Source organism: Sceloporus occidentalis, unplaced genomic scaffold (genome assembly GCF_023333645.1).
Source record: "Sceloporus occidentalis isolate IW3139 unplaced genomic scaffold, rSceOcc1.0.p SCAF_5, whole genome shotgun sequence".
NCBI classification, from domain to species: Eukaryota; Metazoa; Chordata; class Lepidosauria; order Squamata; family Phrynosomatidae; genus Sceloporus; species Sceloporus occidentalis.
The window spans coordinates 145,143,897-145,164,067 of record NW_028316985.1 but is presented as its reverse complement, the minus strand read 5'-3'; the positions used below and the strand labels follow the sequence as shown (position 1 = coordinate 145,164,067).

The window sequence follows — 20,171 nt, the reverse complement described above, 5'->3', positions numbered from 1 at the left end:
ATCACTACTTGAGGCGACCCTGTCATGGGTTTTTCTTTGTAAGTTTTTTCAGAGTGAGGTTTGCAATGGCCATCCTCTAAGGCTGGGTGAGTGTGCCTTGCCCATGGTTACCTAGTGGGTTTACATGGCCGAGAGTGGATTCAAACCCAGCTCTTCAGAGTCATAGCCAACTCCAGAATCCATAGTCCAAACCTCTGCACCACTTTGTTGTTGTCTGTCTTCCTTCAAGTCGTTTTCTACTTACAGTTTTCTTAGCAGAGTGGGATGGTTTGCCTTTGCCTTCTTCTGAAGCTGAAAGAGTGTGACTTGCCCAAGGTCACCCAGTGGATTTTTTCCCTGTTCCAGCAGGGATTCGAACCCTGCTCTCTAGAGTCCTAGTCCAGCACTCATATCACTTGGCTCCTCTGGCTCTCACCATTCCTGCCTTTTTATCCTGCAGAGGGGATGTGAGAGAGGCTTATGGGAGGAAAGAGGAGGAGGCAGGTTTCTGAATTCGCCCTCATAGGGCTGCTTCCCCTCATCAAACATCAGGCGGGTTTATTCCACGTCCCAGTGAAGTCCAGTGGTGCAGACGAAAGGGCCAGTTATTGTGCTGTGTGAACTATGTCGGTCTGTGAATTTCTCCTCCAAACACCAGTAAACATCCCCCCTTCCTTCACCATCATGTCTGAGCAGACAGTCAGCCTTGAGGGTGCTTTTATCCTGCAGTATATTGCAGTGAGCTCTTTGTTGATAAACAAGAAACCCAAGTCCAGGGGATCCTGATCTGGAAGTCAGGACACTTGCTTTGGAAATTTTGATGCAGCAAAAGCCCATAGGGTCAGCAAAATAGATGCTCCCAGACAAGACGAACTAAAAACCCGTTATTTGGATAAAGCTCCCCGATTAGTTTTCTCTCCCATCAGCTACGGTACTGGATACATTTTTTTATAGAATTCAGAGACATACCTTGGTTAGTCTGGAGTATCAGTATGTAAAGGGATCTTGTAGCACGTTTGAGAGTAACTGAGCAAAAGTTCAGTGAAAGGCGTTGTAAAATAAGCTTTCTGTAGACTTGGTCTACTTCATCAGGACCATCTGTCCTCATAGACCATCTGTGGAAGTAGCCCAGATCTACAAAAGCTTATGCTACAACATCTTATGCTCAGTATATCATGGATGATTGGGTCAAAGTACAAGGGCCTTTTGGATTAGCAGGGGCAATAGCATCATTTGCCTGCACCCCTCTGGTATCCATTTTTGCTCCTTTGTTAATTTGCTATCTTTAAAGTGAAAGGAAGAGGATGATTTTCACCAGCGATGATATATTGTTGAGAGTACCTGTTTACTTGCAAACTACTTGGGGATTGGTTAGGTTAACACAATTGCCTGCATTTTTAGATTTTTCAGGGGAGTCTTTGCTTATGGAGATAACTATACACAGCACAACCCGGAGTGGCAGTGGCATAATGGCCAATAAGAATTCTGCTCTTACGCTTCAAGATATACATCTATACTATTTAGTTACGTATCATAGGCCCAGTTCAGACGGGCCGAAAAGGACGCCCTCGTCACATGCAAGGGGTGCTTCGGGATGGTGCTTCTAGAAGCCCCTTGCACATGATGAGGGCATCAAAATGATGGTGCCCTGTACAGATAGGCACCACCTTTATGACGTGCCTGACGCATAGCGTCTGCACGTCATGGCACCATTACAGCTTCACGAGTGCGCCATTGGTGCACTGCAACGTCGTAATGACGTTGCAAGAACCTGCTTTTTGCAGGTTCGTTTTGGTCAGCGGGGAAGCTCCGTGGTCACGAGGCTACAGCTTCCCCATGGACCAAATCTAGGTGCCAGCACGCTGCCCTTTTTGGGCGGTCTGTACCTCACCTCAGTTACTCTCTGTAAGTATGGCACACCTTGGAAAAAAGTTAATGGAAAGAAAAGAAAACTCCCAAGTTTTCTGAAATGCTTGATTTCTGGTAAATATTGTTTACAATTGCAGCCATGTCTGCTTATGGAGAAATGTCATCTTGGGTTTGACTTGAGTGTATTATGTTCTTAGTCTTGTCATAGACTCCACTCTCCTAAAATGAACCTTTTATTCATGTAGGAGGTTGTGAATAAAAGTTAGGCTCAGATTTCAAAAATAAAGCTCCTAGCTGTTCTCGTGACTTACCTGGACAGCTCTGTCCATTATGTGAACAGAATGTTGAACTTTACAAGCACTTTAAATGTCCTTACGTACCTTTTCAAAGCATTTGTCTTAATGTTTTCATGTTGCTGATACACCTATTTTAAGTAAGAACGGATGATGGGCAATGTGTTACAACCAAAGGATGGAAACTCAATTACAGTGAATGCGAATTGTGAATCTCTTATTAAAATTTGCCAATGAGACTTTACCATATTTTTGGTACATTACAATACAAAAGAAGGAAATAAGGGTCCATTATTTATGTGAAGACTTCTTTATTTGATGTTATGTTTCAGGAATTTATCAGATTTGGCTTGTTCACATACACATGGCCTAGTGTCTTCTTTGATACAGTAAGAAAAGGCAGGGGGAAGAACATTCCAGCATACTTCAGCTCACTGTGCTGGAGTCTACAGATTTTGACAGATCTTCTTTTTCAATTTCTGTTAGCCAGTAATGAAATTGAATTCCATTGTGATAGTGCACTGGTGTTATCTGAGTCTGTGAACACAGTCAGGTATTTGTTCTTGACTTCTTTCTTCTCTTTATTGGGAGGAAACAAACCAGAGCAGGGAAGCTACACAATGCCAGATGGGATGATAAACCAGCCATGAAGTGAAACTCTATGGTTTATTTAGCCATGCCTACTGCATATTTCTTTTAGATCACTAGCTTGTTGTGTTGTGTACATGCATCCATTGTCTGAGGTGGAATAAGTTACATAATTCAAGTTGATGACTATACAGTGTATCTTTTTTTCATTCTCATTTTATAGTTCATCTTTGAACTAAGATGAAACTCATGTTTTTAAGAGTATTTCACCCCATATATTTTGTTGTTAATTGTTTTTGAGTAGACTTTGATCCATGGAGACCCTATGTATGAAAGACCTCCAAGTCACCTTATCCTCAACTGCTCTGCTCAGCTCCTGCACACTCTTGGCCATGATTTTTCTTATTGAGTTTATCCATCTGGAATGTGGTCTTCCTCTTCTCCCATTGCCCTCCACTTTACCAAGTATCGTAGCCTTTCTTAGTGGGTCCTTCCTTCTCATGATATTGCCAAAATACAACAATCTCAGTTTAGTCATCTTTGCTTCCAGGGAGAGTTCAGGCCTGATCTACTCTAGGGTTCATCCATTGGTCTTTTTTGCAGTCCACAGCATTCTCAGAACTCTTCTCCAGCACCACATCTCAAATGAGTTGACACCCCCTCCCCCCGCCAGCTTTCTTCACTGTCCAGATTTCACAACTATAAATAGAAATGGGATATACAGTGGCATGGACAGTCCTCTTTGATATTTAATGATATATTTTTACACTTCAGGATCTTGTCTACTTCCTTCATAGCTATCCTTCTAAGCCTGAGGATACACTGGTGGCGAAAAGTTGCCCCTCTTTGTTGCGGATAGTTGCCACAGCAACCAAACAGCGCTGAAATGATACACAGGAAGGAAGAAGCTGCCTAGAGTGGCTTCTTCTTTAGGACGTCGTAAGGGCTGCAATGCAGCCCTATGACTCCCCTTCCTGGCACAGACATGTGGGTGCTTAGATGCCCATATGTCATAGACACACACCATGTGTGGGCGGTGCTGCTCAATAATGGCGCTGCTCCACATGTACTAGAGCTCGGGAGCATGTGGTTGCTGCGCTCTCCCGAGCCCTAGTTTTGGCCCCATGACAGCGCTTCTCACCCATCTGTACTGGGCCTGAGTCTTCTTCTGATTTCTTCACTGCAATGTCTGCTGTGATTGATTATTGAGCTGAAGTATGGAAAAATCTTGAACTACAGTGGACCCTTGTTATATGCTGGGGTTTGGTTCCAAGATCCCCCCTGTATAACAAAATCTGTGTATGCTCAAGTCCCATTAAATATAATGACATAGCACAATGGTGTCCCTTATAAAAAATGGAAAATCAAGGTAAATTTATACTTTTTGGAACATTTTCAAACCGTGTATGCTTGAATCCGTGTATAAAAAATCTGTGTATAAGAAGGGCTGACTGTATTTCAATCTCTTCACTACTTTGAAATTCTATAGATCATCTATGGTCATATTTTATGTTTTCTTGATGTTCCGCTATAAACCTGCCTTTTCTTTTTCTGCCTTGACCTTCAATAATCTTCCCATATCTCTGATATTTTCTGCTACTTTTATGGTGTCATCTGTATATTTTAGATTGTTGATGTTCCTTCCTCCAATTTTCATGCAATAGTGTTTATTGTCTAAAATATTTTTGGGGTGGGTATGGGCTGTGAAAACCTTTGAGGGGCCTATAAAATGGTCTTTGAAGGCCACATACATGCCACATTTTCTTACCTCTGATTAGTCTGAAGGTACCCCATGAAGAAAAGGGCAAGACACTTTTCCCTTAATTATTCTGATATCATCTACTTTGTCATGAGCAGGTGACTCTGAAACTATGAGGTGGGAAATTATCGGACCCAATAAAGTAGCCTTTTGCTAGAAGCTAGCCCGTTTGGTGTAGTGGTTTGAGCATTGAACGATGACTCTGGAGACCTAGGGTTTGAATCCGAACTCGGCTGTATAAATTCACTGGGTGACCTTGAGCAAGTCACACTTTCTCAGATGATGGCAATGGCAAACCCCCCTTTGAAGAAACTTGCCAAGAAAAACCCACCCTAGGCTCGCCATAAGTAAAAAATGACTTGAAGGCACATGACAACAACATTGAGACTCTTACCAATTACTTTCTTAACTGCTCTGAATGACTTTCTTTTGACACAGCTACTGGTTATATCAGAGCTGTAGTTGACGTCTGGAATAATGAAATCTCAGAGCTTGATATCCATTGTTCCTTAAGTTTGTCTCCTACCTTTTGAGTGCTTTTTTCTTCCAAGAACTTAAGAGGGTGACTAGATCAGTGTTTCTTAACGTTTTTAGGTGTGTGTGTGTCATGAAGCACTTTGAGAAGTTGATGAAAGTTATGGAGACTCACCTAGAACAGTGGTTCTCAACCTTCCTAATGCCACAACCCTTTGATACAGTTCATCATGTTGTGGTGACCCCCAACCATAAAATTATATGCCAGGCACTCGTATGTGGGCGTATGTAAATACGTGGTTTGCGATGGCCTTCAGCGACCCCTGTGAAAGGGTCGTTCAACTCCTAAAGGGATCACAACCCACAGGTTAAGAGCCGCTGCCCTAGAAGAATGTGCACAAATATATACAGCGGGCCCGCCCCTTATTTGGGGGATCCATTCTGGATCCCCCCACGTAAGGGGAAATCTGCGTATGCTTGCGCCCCATTGAAAATAATGGGGTGTGTGCTCATGCGGCGCATGCGCCACAGGTGCACACACCATTACTTTCATTGCAGCGCAGCTTCCATTTAAGCTGGAAGCCACACATAGTGTACCTGTGTATGGCACGGGCGCAGCACTGTACATATACATATGAAATTTGCATTCTGCTTTATTTTATAGCACTGGAAATTAATTTCCTTTGCCCAGAAAGAAAAAAATTGCAATGACCACTTGAAAAAAACTAAAATTTTATTTTAAAACTCACAGTGTCTTGAGAAATTTAAAATAATTAGAAGGAAGTGAAAGAAGATTTTTGCATCTGATTCATTGAAACCCTGAAGTACAACTGTGGATCTCTGGTTCAGAATTGCTGAACTGAACCAACTATAGCAGCAGATTCTTAACAAACCTGACTGTGAATAGGTGAGAGCTCCTCTTGACCTCTGCTCTCTGGCACCAGTGGCTACAAAGAAGCCATATTCACACTATTGTGTCATATTGGTAATTGAACTTTGGGATTTCTTGAATGTTAACATTGCTAAGATCTGTTCACTTTGTGTTTTGTGTTTTGGTATGGTTATGGGAGAGAAACTGACTTGGAGGCTTTGCATTGGCAATGCATTCTAGCTTTAATTTTTATTTAGTATTGGGAAGGAGGAGCTGGCACACTAGCTATTTCTGTTTAATCATGGAAAGGCACCCTGGAAACATGATGGAATGGAAGAAGGTGACAAAATGAAAGTAAGTTCTGACATAACAGAAATACTGTCTGTTGGGAATCTGATTCTGGAACTGGAATACAACTTGAAATGATGACCCTTCCATGAAGACTGAGGTTCTTAGAATCATAGAGTTGGAAGAGACCACAAGGGCCGTCCAGTCCTTGCCATGCAGGAACTCTCAATTAAAGCATACCCTACAGATGGCCATCCTGCCTATGTTTAAAGACCTCCAGGGAAGAAGACTCTTCCACTCTCTAAGGGAGTGTGTTCCATGTCAAACAGCACTTACTGTCAGGACGTTCCTCCTAATGTTAAGGTGGAATCTCTTTTCCTGTAGCTTGCATCCATTGTTCCGGGTCTTATTCTCTGGAGCAGCAGAAAAAGAGCTTGCACCATCCTCAATATGACATCCCTTCAAATATTTAAACAAGGCTATCATATCACCTCTTAACTATCTCCTCAAGGTTAAACATGCCCAGTTCCCTAAAGCGCTCCTCATAGGACATGGTTTTCACACCCTTCAACATTTTAGTCGCCCTCTTTTGGACACACTTCAGCTTGTCAACATCCCTTTTGAATTGTGCCCAGAACTGGACACAGTATTCCAGTATTCTCCTCTTGGGTATTAGCTACTCCTGATTTAGTGTCATCTGCAAATTTGATAAGCATGCCCCGTATTCTTTCATCCAAGTCATTAATAAAGATGTTGACTAGCACTGGGTCCAGGACAGAACCCTGTGTCGCCCCACTGGTCACTTCTCTCCAAGATGAAGAGGAGACATTGCTGAGTACCCTTTGGGTTCGGCTGGTCAACCAATACAGTTCTTGACTTGTCTTCTTATGGAGCGGATGCTTATTCTGGTTATATGCCTTCATGTCATTTCTGACTTACGGCAACCCTAAGGCAAACCTCCCATGGGTTTTTCCTAGCAAGATTTGTTCAGAGGTGATTTGCTATTGCCTTCCCCTGAAGCTGAGAGCTTGTGACTTGCTCAAGGCCACCCAGTAGGTTTCATGGCCAAGTGGGGAATCAAACATTGGTATTCCTGGTGTATATTTTTTAAGATTGCAATAACTATTGCTTCAGTGGTATCCAGATTGAATTACTGCAATCTCTCTCTCTCTCTCTGTGTTATGTGTGTGTGTGTGTGTGTGATGGATGGGATACCTAGATGAATTCTTTGGTTTGAAATATGACTGCTGGGGTTTTGAATGGGGCTGCCTATTTTGTAACATATTTATTGGTTTCCAATAAACTGATTTCTAACGGCAAGTGATTAGGGTAACCTATTTCTTTAAATTATTTAAAAACTATTGAATAAAGCTATTGAAATATGTTTGCAAATTTTTTAAGGTGTAAAAAATGAAAGAAGTCTGTTTTTAATTGCTATTTCCCCTCTCAGGTAATGATTGATGACGAATCTTCAGGAAAACAGAAAGAGAACCAGGAACCAGATGCAACATATGAAGAAAAAATGGTTTGTAGTTTACATTGATGGACACTACAGCTATATGCTAAATGCATAAGCAGAAAATTGATAAAGAAGTTAATCTCCTGTCTGAAATTTTCTTTAAAAAGTGTTGTTATCAGCAGTTACAAATGTGATCATAGTGAATACTTGCCTATTCCCCCTTGTTTGGTTGTGCCCCTTAGTTGTCTTTCCATTTTATACCTATAAAAAATCTGTTTATGCTCTTTTCCACTATACACTGTTCACCATTCATAGCCAACCAGCTACATGCATTCTCTTATGTGGCCACTTCTTCAGCCATTAAAGCCTCCAGGGCATTTGTTCTGACCCTACAAGAAATGTTGTGTTTTTTTAAATTGAGCTGATTTTGGAGGAAACCTTTAAACCTTAAAATGATCTCAGTGCCTCAAAACAAATGTGAGAGTTAGCACATCCACTCTCCATTAGCATTTGTTCTTTGGCATGCACATCCCACTCTCCAGGATTTAAAAAACTGACTGAAAATGATACTGGGAAGTGATCTAATTTCACACAGAGGAACAAGGATATGCACACAGATTTTTATCAGTTAGTTGAGTTGTGTTATTTCCAGTTAATGGTGCATGTTGAAACTGAGTAGGTGGTATTATTATTATTACCATCATCAATGCTGTTGCTTACTTTCCTTGTGAATTTGTAATGACTCTTCCCATGGTTTGTTCAGGTCAGATCACCTATAACCAAGAAGATGAATTAAAAAATAAAAAAATACTTGAAGATGGTTCTTTTTGACTTTTCCTTCCATGCAATAGAAACAAGTAAAGCTTGATAGTTTTTTTTAAACTATAACACTGAGATTTACACCAAAATAACTGTCTTCAAAACTAGATTTGAATGTGTTTTTGTTGTATCTGTGCCTGTGCTATCAGTACTTTAATATTATCTTAAATGGAGCTCAGTATTTAATTGATGCAATATGTTGGACCCTTGGTATCCCTTGGAGTTTGGTTCCAGGACTCCCCAGGGATATCTAAATCCATGTGTGCTCAAGTCCCATTATATACAGTGGCATAGTAAAATAATGCCCCCTACATACAATACAAAAGCAAAGTTTGCTATTTGGAATGTATGTATGTATGTATAAAATATTTTCAAGCCCTGAATAGTTGAATCCATGGATAAAGAATCCATGGATATGGAGGGCTCACTGTAAATGCTGAAAACTGGAATCTGAATTCATACAAAGTTGTTCGTGTTCTTTCCCAACTTTTGTATCCTTGCTGCAGCAAACAGATCGAGCAAACAGATTTGAGTATCTGTTGAAGCAGACAGAGTTGTTTGCTCATTTCATTCAGCCTGCTGCTCAGAAGACTCCAACTTCACCCTTAAAAATGAAACCAGGCCGACCGCGAATAAAGAAAGATGAAAAACAAAACCTACTATCAGTTGGGGAGTGAGTACTAATTTTACTGGTTATTACTGAAGTTATGCCCCAAGGTGAAGTCGAAGGCTTTCATGGCCGGCATCCATGGTTTTTTGAGGGTTTTTCGGGCTATGTGGGCATGTCCTAGAAGAGTTTCTTCCTGACATTTCACCAGCATCTGTGGCTGGCATCTTCAGAGTAGTTAAACCAATCTAGACTTTTGAAATGTTATAAGAATGCACTGCTTACTCTATATTGACAATTTTTTCAGCTACCGCCATCGTAGAACTGAACAGGAGGAAGATGAAGAGCTGTTGACAGAAAGTTCAAAGACCACTAACGTATGCACTCGATTTGAAGATTCCCCGTCATGTATGTACTCTTTTTTCTTCCTTATGATGTCCTGACTTTCCAAGTCTTGACGTTCAATGAAAATTCCCCCAGGTGATTTCATGAAACAGACAGCTTCATTTATATACTGCTTCATACTGAACTAACAGTGTCTAAGCCAGTGATGGTGAACCTTTTCGAGGCCGAGTGCCCAAACTGCAACCCAAAACCTACTTATTTATTGCAAAGTGCCATGTCCCTCTGGCTTTCTAGTAACAAACTCTAGCAAACTCTGTGCTGGGATGATGGCACATGTGCCCACAGAGAGGGCTCTGAGTGCCACCTCTGGCACGCGTGCCATAGGTTCGCCATCACTGGTCTAAGCGTTTTACAACTGTAAGCTAATTGCCCCAACAGTCTGAGTACTCACTTTAGCGCCCTCAGAAGGATGCAAGCCTGAGTCCCCCAACTGCACCATCTGGAATCTGCCCGAGAGATAGGATCGGAACCACTGAAGCAGAGTGCCCCCGATACCCAATTCCCTCAGGCGTTCCAGAAGGATACCATGGTCAATGGTATCGAAAGCCGCTGAGATGTCCAAGAGCACCAACAGGGTCACACTTCCCCGGTCGATGCCCAGACGGAGATCATCGACTAAGGCGGCCATGGCAGATTCAACTCCGTATCCCGCCCTGAAGCCGGTTTGAAATGGGTCCAGATAATCGGTTTCATCCAAGACTGCTTGGAAATGGAAGGCGATCGCTCTCTCGATAACCTTACCTAAGAATGGCAACAAGGAGACCGGTCTATAATTATTTTTCACCAGGGGGTCCAGGGAGGGTTTCTTAAGTAAAGGTTTGTCAATTGCTAATTTCAAACTCGATGGAAATTTCCCCTCCCTGAAGGATGCATTGATTATAAGTTGTAATAATGATGTATGGAGCCCTGGTGGCCCAGTGGTTAAATGCCTGTACTGCAGCCATTCACTCAAAACCACAAGGTTGCGAGTTCAAGACCAGCAAAAGGGCCCAAGCTCGACTCAGGCTTGCATCCTTCTGAAGTCGCTAAAATGAGTACCCAGACTGTTGGGGGCAAATTAGCTTACTTGCTAATTAGCTTACTTGCTGTTCACCGCTATGATCTTTGGAATAGCGGGAGATAAATAAAACAAATTATTATTATTATTATTACTGCATCACCATCCTGGGCGGTCAACCAAGAAGGGCAGGGATCGAGAGATCCAGTGGGTTCTTTCTGGTTACTTAAATGGACTCTAGTGGGTTGAGATTGTTTCTGGAACTTATGTATCTCCTTGTCATATTCCTCGCTTCTTACCAAGAGGAATCTGCTGTATCACATCTCATGCTGTATCAGTGAACAAATAGAAAGTGTTCATAATTATGCAGCAGAATGTTTCCCTTTTTTAATGGAATGTATTACAAGACAATTGGTTATTGTTATCCATTTGTGGAAATACTGTGTTATGACTAATAAGAGGTTGAAGCACATCTTGTTTGGTAAAGCACTGAGTTAGCAAAACTGCAGGTAGAATTGAGAGGAATTCTTCTACGTAATGGCTCCTGAAACTCAGGCTTATTTGGTTCCAGCATACCCAAAGACATCCACTGTTCAGATGTATAGCAAATTCTTCTTTCTTTTTGCGTTTCATCTCAGTCTTGTTGGGAGTAGTTGTTATATGTTGACTCAAATATTTTGTTATATCTGTTATCTTTGTTGCAGATGTAAAATGGGGGAAATTACGTGATTATCAAGTCCGAGGACTGAACTGGCTTATTTCTTTATACGAAAATGGTATCAATGGTATTTTAGCAGATGAAATGGTATGTGAAACTTTTGGTTTTGCTTGGAATTAATAGTTTTAAATAGTATTTTAAAAACTGTGGTATACTTAAATAAAGATTTTTTTACACTGTGAGTAAAAGTTGACATTATGTAAAAGTAGATATGGATCAGCAAGCAATATGAATAATAGCAATTCATCTTGCAATGCAGAATAACTCATACAGTGATCTGTTTTAAGGAAATTCAGATTGGAGAATATCCTTTTGTTCTGTTGAACATTGAATCCTTTCAGGTTGCAACTTTCATTTAAAAATACTTTATATTTTAAAGACCAATGTACTGGCAAGATAGGAAAACATTTCTAGCTGCTCACTAACTGATATTCAGTGATCTTTGGAGACTGGTATTAAAAGGCTTTTTTGTATTTTAATCACCACTACTACTGTCTACCAGCTGAAAGCTGTATCTGGACTTGAATTTGAGAAAGATTTTTTCAAGATATGTGCAATAATTTGGATAACAAATACTATTAGTTAGGAGAGGTATTTCAAAGTTTTAGAAAAAAACTTGGCAAATTAGGAAAAAAAACATAATTGGGAAAAAGAGGGGGGAACATTTCAAAGCTGGGAAATTTAATGTTAATGTGGTCATCTGCGGGATGAGGGCATGAAGTTATTGCCTTTAATTTTCTAAAAACATCTTCAAGAACATTAACTATTTTGAATTTTTTTTTCTACCATCCATCTTTGTTCATGTGTGTGTATTCCTTCAAGTTGCCTGCTGACTTATAGCAACCCCACAAATTTCATTGGGTTTTCTTAGTCCAGGAGTATTCAGAGGCAGTTTATTCCAGTTCCTTCCTCAGATAAATTTACCTGGTATTTATTGGCAGTCTCCCTCACAAGTTCTAATCAGGGCTGACCCTGCTTAGCTTCCAAGATCAGATGGGATCTTGTACCTTTAGGGTATTGATCTAAAATGCACTTCTAAAGTCAACTTTAAGTACCCCTTTAAAGGACACACATTTGCAGAGCGGCAAACAAACCATAGGCTTCAACTCCAGATTACCACTATCATTCAAACCAAGCAATACAGTCAGTCTGTCTTTTGCAACTTTGTAACCAGAGATGTGCACTTCACTCTGGGAAACAGATGTTCTGGATGGCATGTGTTTCCGGTATAATCCTGTTTCATCAACATTAATAATCTGATCCAAATTGTAGAATTCTTCAACAACTTCTTTATTATGGAAGGGAACGTGTGCATTTTTGCCTCATCACTTGCAGCTTTAGTACACAACTTCATGTTATGAAAACTACATTGGATCCTGAACCCTGCAAACCAACCAGTGCTAGCAATGAATGAAGACACATCATTGGGATTTTCTGACTTCTTAAGGTCAGCATCAATAGGAAATGTTTTCTCTTTTATTGTCTGTTATGTGGTCTTAGATCACTTTTCTTTGGCCTTCAATCCACACAGTTAGTAGTAGCTTTACATCTCTTCTGTCTCATACACACAAAGTCTAAATGTGTTTCCAGTCAGTTTCGTTCCTGCTGTGCAACTTGCTTTAATTTTCTCTGCATTATCTGTTACAGTGTGCAATGTGGATTCCTTTATTCCTGTTGTATGATCAGTGTCACATGCACATTCCTTTAGCTCAAAAAGCTCAAGCTTCTCTTCAAGTGTTATTGCTTTTCTTTTGCAATCACCAGACATTTTTATCACAAGGACCTTTCTTTGAAGCGCTCTTACTTACCAGCTTATCCATGTTTGTGAGTAACAGAGAACACAGCCAAGCACTTCTGGACATCTTCTCAAACACATGCAACTGACATACCGAATGTCTAAGATGTAGTGGTTGCCACTTAACAGCTGATATATGGAGAGGTATCATTTTGCCAATTTTGAATGACTGAGAAGCAATTCCACTATAGCTAATTAAGAGTTCACATTCTTTGAATAGTGTGCCTCTATTTATTAATCATGCTATTGCCAATTTGCACTATAGAAACACATGTTATAGCAGAACTTGAGAGCTAGTGTGGTGTACTGTTTTTTTATTTGGACTGTGATTCTGGAGACCAGGGTTCGAATACACACTCTGCTATGGAAACCCACTGGGTGATCTCACTCTTAGCCCCAGAAAACTCTGTGATAGGTTCGCCGTAGGGTTGCCACAAGGCAGAAGCAACTTGAAGGCACACAGCAATGATAAATAGCAGAACTTAGTGTATTGTTTGGGAGAATCATTAATCATTATTAATCGTAATTCATTTTCAAATGCTCAGGAGGATACCTATCTTTTTGAATGCTCAAGTATTCCTCAAATTGTGTGTTTGTCTTAGTTGCAGTATAAAGAATATGCCTGTCCTAGTTGGCTGCCAAGCTTACTATATATGAATGAGAAACTAATTGGAATATTCCCCCCAGGACCCCCACCAAGTACATTTTATATATGCCATGCAGCCTATATTTCAAGTCAGTCTATCCCAAAAATGCCCCCAGATTTGGTGAAAATCTGTGCAGCTATTTTTACAAGATGGAGTAGCAACTGAACAGACATTTAATTTTACTTACATAGCTATTTCAGGTTTGCTCATTAGCTTAAGACCCAGGTAAAACACTTTTTAAAAAAACATTCTTTCATTTGTTTTGTTTTGTTAATTATGGGGCTCAAAAGACCACCCTAAAAGGGTGGGCTGGAGGCGCCCATTTTTGCTCCTAACAGAGCCCACAGCAACCAAACCACACAGGCTCCCACTGCACCAAAAAGAACCTGCTAAAAGTGGGTTCTTTTTGATGCAGGTGGCTGGCACCATGAGTGTGCCATTGGTGCACTGTCACACGTCGATGACACAAGCACAGCTCCGTGATGTGCAGACGCGGTGCTGCGCTTCCATCATCATGGTCCCTGTGTGGATGGGAGGCCGCCATGATGGCGCTATTGTCATGCGCTAGGGCTCAGGAGTGTGTGGATACTCCGCACTCGCAAGCCCTAATTTTGGCCCCAGGCCGCCACAAACTGGTGGTCTGTACTGGGCCTATATGAATGGGCTGGATGTTTCTCCATGTTAACTTTCTTTTTAATAGGGTTTAGGAAAGACACTGCAAACAATTGCTCTTCTTGGATATATGAAGCACTACAGAAATATTCCTGGTCCTCACATGGTATTAGTTCCCAAATCAACTTTACATAATTGGATGAATGAATTCAAAAGATGGGTGCCGACTCTTCGGGCAGTCTGTCTGATAGGTGACAAAGACCAGCGAGTGAGTATAAATACCCTTTGTGTTTGCCATACATGCTGTTCTGCCAGTCAGCTGCCACAGGGAATTTTGAGTAGGATTCTTAGTTCAGTTTTATAAAGAATTTTACAGAAACATTTTGTACTGTGTTTTACAGTATAGTATGGTTGGAAACGATACCACTTAAATATTGTCAGTGAAGTAATGAAGCTGAGAAGCATTCAAACTGCTGTTTGGTACCTTCATCTCCATCTGAGAAAATATACTTACTTTGAATATTCAAATTTGCTTACTGCATAACCTAGTGAATTGGGAATTATTTTCCCATAAGCCTAAGTGTGACTATCTTCAAAATTGGATTTGAATATCATGAAGTATGATGCTTCTGCAGTACTAAATTCTATGATGAATTTTAAATTTATTGTTCCTGCCTCTTTTCTGCAAGACATACTGAAAATCTTTCATTGACTATTCAAATAAAATATTGAAATTTCAAATGGTATTGAGGTTACAGATCTGTATCAAACCCAGAGTTTTAATAACAGCAAGATTATAGTAAGTGAAAATATTAAAGTACACTCTTACCTCGGGTTACGAATGCGCCGGGATACGAACTTTTCGGGTTACGAAAAAAAAAAAAAAATATTTCCGGGTTACGAAGGTTATTCCGGGTTACGAATAACCTTTTGGTGCTTTTCGGCGCTATTTCGCACCAAATCGCGGCTTCCCTCCATTAGCGCCTATGGCTTTCTCGGCTTACGAAGACTTCCGGGTTACGAAAATGGCGCCGGAACGGATTAAATTCGTAACCCGAGGTAAGAGTGTATTTTAAATACTTGGAAGTTTAGATGAATGGACAGGACTGTTCAGTCATGAATTAATGATAAGCTATATGGGTTGTGAAGTCATTGGTGTTTTTCTTTTTTGCTGTGTTTCAAGTAATCTTTTCTGTGTTTTCCTAATAGGCTGCTTTTGTTCGAGATGTGTTGTTGCCAGGTGAATGGGATGTCTGTGTAACATCATACGAAATGCTCATCAAAGAGAAATCAGTGTTCAAAAAATTCAACTGGAGATACCTAGTTATTGATGAAGCTCACAGGATTAAAAATGAAAAATCAAAGGCACGTTTAAACATCCAACGTATAAGCATTTAAATTGGAGGTTTTTTTTTTATTTTACTATATGTGTTAAATAATAATTTTACTGTAAATGTTAAATAATACTTCTTGTTTTTTAAGTTGTCAGAGATTGTGAGGGAATTCAAGACCACAAATAGATTGCTGTTAACTGGAACTCCACTGCAGAACAATTTACATGAGCTCTGGGCACTTCTTAACTTCTTATTGCCGGATGTCTTTAACTCAGCTGAGGTAAAACTGGGTTTTTGAAAATCAAATGTACTCTGCAACTATCAAGTAGATTCAATTATTCAAATTTGGAATATGTGTTCATGGGAGATGGTTATAAGTTATGGGATTTGTAGTCCAAAACTTCTGGAGAGTAGCAAGTTGTCTGCTGCTGATTTATGATTTGTGTAGAAGAAGCTTAACAATGAATGTATTTGTCACTTTTGATATAATGACGATACCCCTGCAGTTCTTGGTTAAACAGCCTTTGACTGCAATCCTGTATTGGCTGATTTGAAAGTAAGGCCCCATTCAGACTGACTTATTTGTGCTGGATGGAACTGGGAACATTCGGTCCCCCCCCCCCCCCCCCAATATCCCTCCGGAAGCAAGTGCCCACTACCTCAATCAGGGTATTTTAACCCTGAATGCCCTTATAGCTCCTGTGGAGAAGCCGGTTTAAAATGAAGGTGCCTTTGCTATCAATCAAATTCAGTTCCGCTTTCATCATAGGTGATGTTTCCTGCACCCATTGGGCAATCGGAAGCGTGCGTCCCACCTCCTTTTTTTAAAAAAAAACAGGCGGGAGTGTGTGCATATTCTGTCAAATTTAAAAACCTCCAGATGTGTGTGTGTTGTTTGTATTTAGGTCAGTATAGATTATGGCAACCCTAAAATGACCCCATCCTGGGGTTTTCTTGGCAAGATTGGTTCTGAGGAGATTTGCCATTGCCTTTCCCTTGAGGCTGAGAGAGTGTGACTCCCCCAAAGTTATGGGTCTCCGCAGCCTCCCAGCCTCCTCTTCACTTCCAGCCCAATGCTACCTCCAAAGCCCTTGCCTCCCCCCCATGCATACTCTTCCCATCACAATAATAATAATTCCTCACCCCAGAATGCCATCTCTGCAACCTCTTGCTTTGCCACCCCAGAATGCCTCACATAACATATAATAATAATAATAATAATAATAATAATAATTCCTCACCTTGGAATGCCATCTCTGCATCCTTTGCTTTCCCTCATTGCCAGTCCAGAATACACATATGTAGCAAAAGCATTCTGTATCAATTTGCCAAATTGAAAGAGGAACATTTGTAACATTTGCATTGTAGCATTCGCATATAGAAAAAAAGCCTTTTGCAAAGTGCATGCTGGGAGCAAGGAAATGAAAGGGAAAGTAAAACACAAGCAGACACACATTCTAGCTATATATGTATCTACCTATAGCAAAAACCATGTGCATAGTCTGTCAAAAATTTTTAAAAAATAAAAAGAGAGAGAGAAAACTGCCTGCGAGAGCGGAGGCTTGCTCCGTTCCCTGCCCTCCCTTTGACCTGCCCTGAATTGACCCTTTCTCCGGCTCCATCCTCTTGCTCTGTTACCCCCATCGCCTTTTTCATCCTTCCTTCGGCTCCTTCCTCCTCCTCCTCTTGCTCCGTTACCTCCGATCGACCTTTGCATCCTTCCTCCGGCTCCTTCCTTCTCCTCCTCCTCCTATGAAGGGGAGGAATGTTCTGCCCTTCCTCTGACCTAAATCCCTCCCCTGCACTTGCCCCGATCATGATCAGGGATAAGTTCATATTCGCCAAACCTGTTTTTTTCAAAAGATACAGCTTTTACTCCACTTCCAAAAGACCTGCACCAAGGGGCATTTGCCCCGGAACGGGTGTGCAAAACTCAAATTCGCTTGTGGGAGATTGGGGGCGAATATGAACTTCATGTGCATAATTCGGTTCCTGATCCGGGGTGAAAGGTAGTCTGAATGTCCCCTAAGCTTCATTCATAAAGAAGGAACCAAAGAGTTGACTGCTAGGTTTGATCTGTTTTATCTTTAATCGGAAGACTAGAATAGAAGCAAGCAGCATCAGGCTGTCCCCTATTAAGGTTGCAAACTGTATACCAAGGGCAAACAATTACTGGATAACATTTTTCAGGCAAACTAAGTGCTTGAGGGGTGCAGACCTTAGAGGAAAGAGTGGAGCTTACCAAATATTTCAAAATGGTGTGTGTGTGTCAATTAAATTCAATTAAACAATTAAATTAAATTAAACAATTAAAATAACTACTTTCCCATTTCTCTTTTTTACATTGAAACTTCATTTATTTTCTTTTGCTTGTTATTAACAAATAATCACATTACTCATGTTTGAAACAAGTAATTAATTATTATTAAAATTTATATTTGTATATAAATGAATATTGATTGACTGTATTACAATAGTTACAGTGATATTGGCTACTGACTATTGACTGCAGTCAGTAAGAATGGAATTGCATTGATCAGCCAGCAAAATTGCTTTACACTTGCCATTGAATGCCACTGAGCTCAGCTGGATTTGGTTCCATGTTCCTTGTAGCTATGTGCAAAATTTCATTAGAATAACCTAATTTGTATAGCTAGTTGGTATAATTTTATGTCTCAGATGATTTTTGAGCAAAAAATAGGTTGTAGATTAATGCAGAATCTTGCAAGGCTGAAATAATATCTTCTAGACGCTACCTTTTCTGGTGGTGGATTTATAGAAACTGTGGTTTATTGTCATATAACATCCCAAACTTTTGATTTCTCGGATTTTGTGAAAGAGGTCTCTCGGTCTTTCTTTTTGTTGTTGTCTTCTATTTCTCTGCATTGATCATAGTAGTCTTTATCTTTTTGCACTAGTCTTTGCACAGTTGCATTCATGGTTTTGATTTTACTTTTGTTTTGCTTCTCTTCTTTCTGTTACTGCTTGAAGTATTTTATCTGTAATCCATTCTTTCTTCTCTTCCTTTTTGACCACAGAAAGTGTGTGTTTGTATTCATCCTTTATTTTGTCCCTGGGTTCTGACCGTATTTCTTCTGGTTCCGTAGATTATGTTTAATTGTTTAAATCTGTTATAATACTACTACTACTACTACTAATAATAATAATAATAACTTATTTATTTATAGCTCGCCCAATCACAAGGAATCCAGACTTGTTACAACAGTAAAAATGCATGGAGTACAATAAAATCCAAATTTAGTCCCTTCCCAAACCCCTCCCAATACTAAAATTACAATTAAACTATCACAATTTAAAAACAGTTAAATACAATAACTTAAAAAAGGGGAAATAATAGGTAGGCAGCCAATGTAGAACATAGTATGTGGGGAGAGGAATTAAGTTGGGAAGGCCTGCCAGAAGAAATCCGACTTAAGAGCCTTCTTAAAGGCTTCTTATGTTGTTAGTAAATTCTGTTGAGATGTTGTACAGATCATATTTGGATATAATGTACTGGGTTTTGTTTCTTCTTCAGCTTATTCTTGATATAAATAGTTCATGGTCTGAACTACAATTAGCACCTGGTCTAGCCTTGGTTACTGTAACTTTTCCATCTTCTGCTTCCTATTAAATAATCACTTTGATTTTTGTGTTGACCATCTCGTGATGTCCATGTGTATAGTTTTCTCTTTGGCTGGGTGAAAAAGATGTTTGCAGTGAATAGGTTGTTGGCCTCACAAAAATCTATCAGACACTCACCTGCTTTATTTTGTATGCCTACTCAGATTCTTCCTACTGTTTTTGATTCTTCTTTGCTTCCTACTTTGGCATTCCAATTGCCTATTATCAGCTTGACATCCTGTGTTGGTGTGTTATCAATTCCATCTTGGACTCCTTTCATAGAATCTCTCAATTTCTTATTCTTTGCCTCTGTTCTGTGCTTGGTGCATATACTTGGATTATGGTGATATTTATACATTTTCTGTGGAGCTTTATTGACGTGGTTTGGTTTTGTGGTACATGTGAACAAATGTTGACTAAGGTCCCAAACAGACAGGCCAAAATAACGCTGCTTCCGTTCACTTTGGAGGTACGGTGTTTAAATGACACACACACATCCTAAGGGGCCATAAGCTGCGCCAAAGCTACCCTGCAGTGCTTAGGACTGGAGCATGGCTTTGGCGTGGCTTCTGACTTCTTAAATGCATCATTTAAGCAGCATACCTCCAAAGTGACCTGAAGCAGCTTTATTTTGGCCTGTCTGTTCGGGCCCTCATGAGTGTCCTTTCTAAATCTGAGACAAGCTGGTTTTAAGTAGGATTGTAAAGCATTATTACAAAGGCATCTTTTATTTCATTAACCATGATTTGTGTCACTGTATGTGTAGTCTAAAGGAGGTTTTATGTGTTTCTCACTTAGCTGGAAAATCTGTAGCATATTTTATATCTATATAATTTATAATTTTATATCTATATAGTCCTTATGAAAGAAAACTGGAATCATTCTGGAAGAGAACCAAGAGACAGTCTTATGATTTTGTATGGAAAGGCTAAAATGTATGCCAGTTCATGACAAATGTTTATGTATGCTTAATGGAAACTTACATTTAGCCTTTCCACATTTCTGTTATTAGACAAATCATGAGAGCTTGAACGCT

General features: G+C 40.1%; 1 protein-coding gene across 1 annotated transcript in view; it reads left to right on the top strand.

Annotated features, from left to right (window-relative positions):
- The window catches only part of LOC149312943 (SWI/SNF-related matrix-associated actin-dependent regulator of chromatin subfamily A member 5), a 34,482-nt gene that overhangs the window by 2,373 nt on the left and 11,938 nt on the right, over positions 1–20,171 (top strand). Inside the window, exons 2-8 of the mRNA XM_089525739.1 lie at positions 7,572–7,646; positions 8,906–9,072; positions 9,314–9,414; positions 11,113–11,213; positions 14,269–14,448; positions 15,390–15,545; positions 15,663–15,794. Coding sequence (XP_089381865.1) covers positions 7,572–7,646; positions 8,906–9,072; positions 9,314–9,414; positions 11,113–11,213; positions 14,269–14,448; positions 15,390–15,545; positions 15,663–15,794 — 912 coding nt within the window. The remainder of the gene's footprint in view (positions 1–7,571; positions 7,647–8,905; positions 9,073–9,313; positions 9,415–11,112; positions 11,214–14,268; positions 14,449–15,389; positions 15,546–15,662; positions 15,795–20,171) is intronic.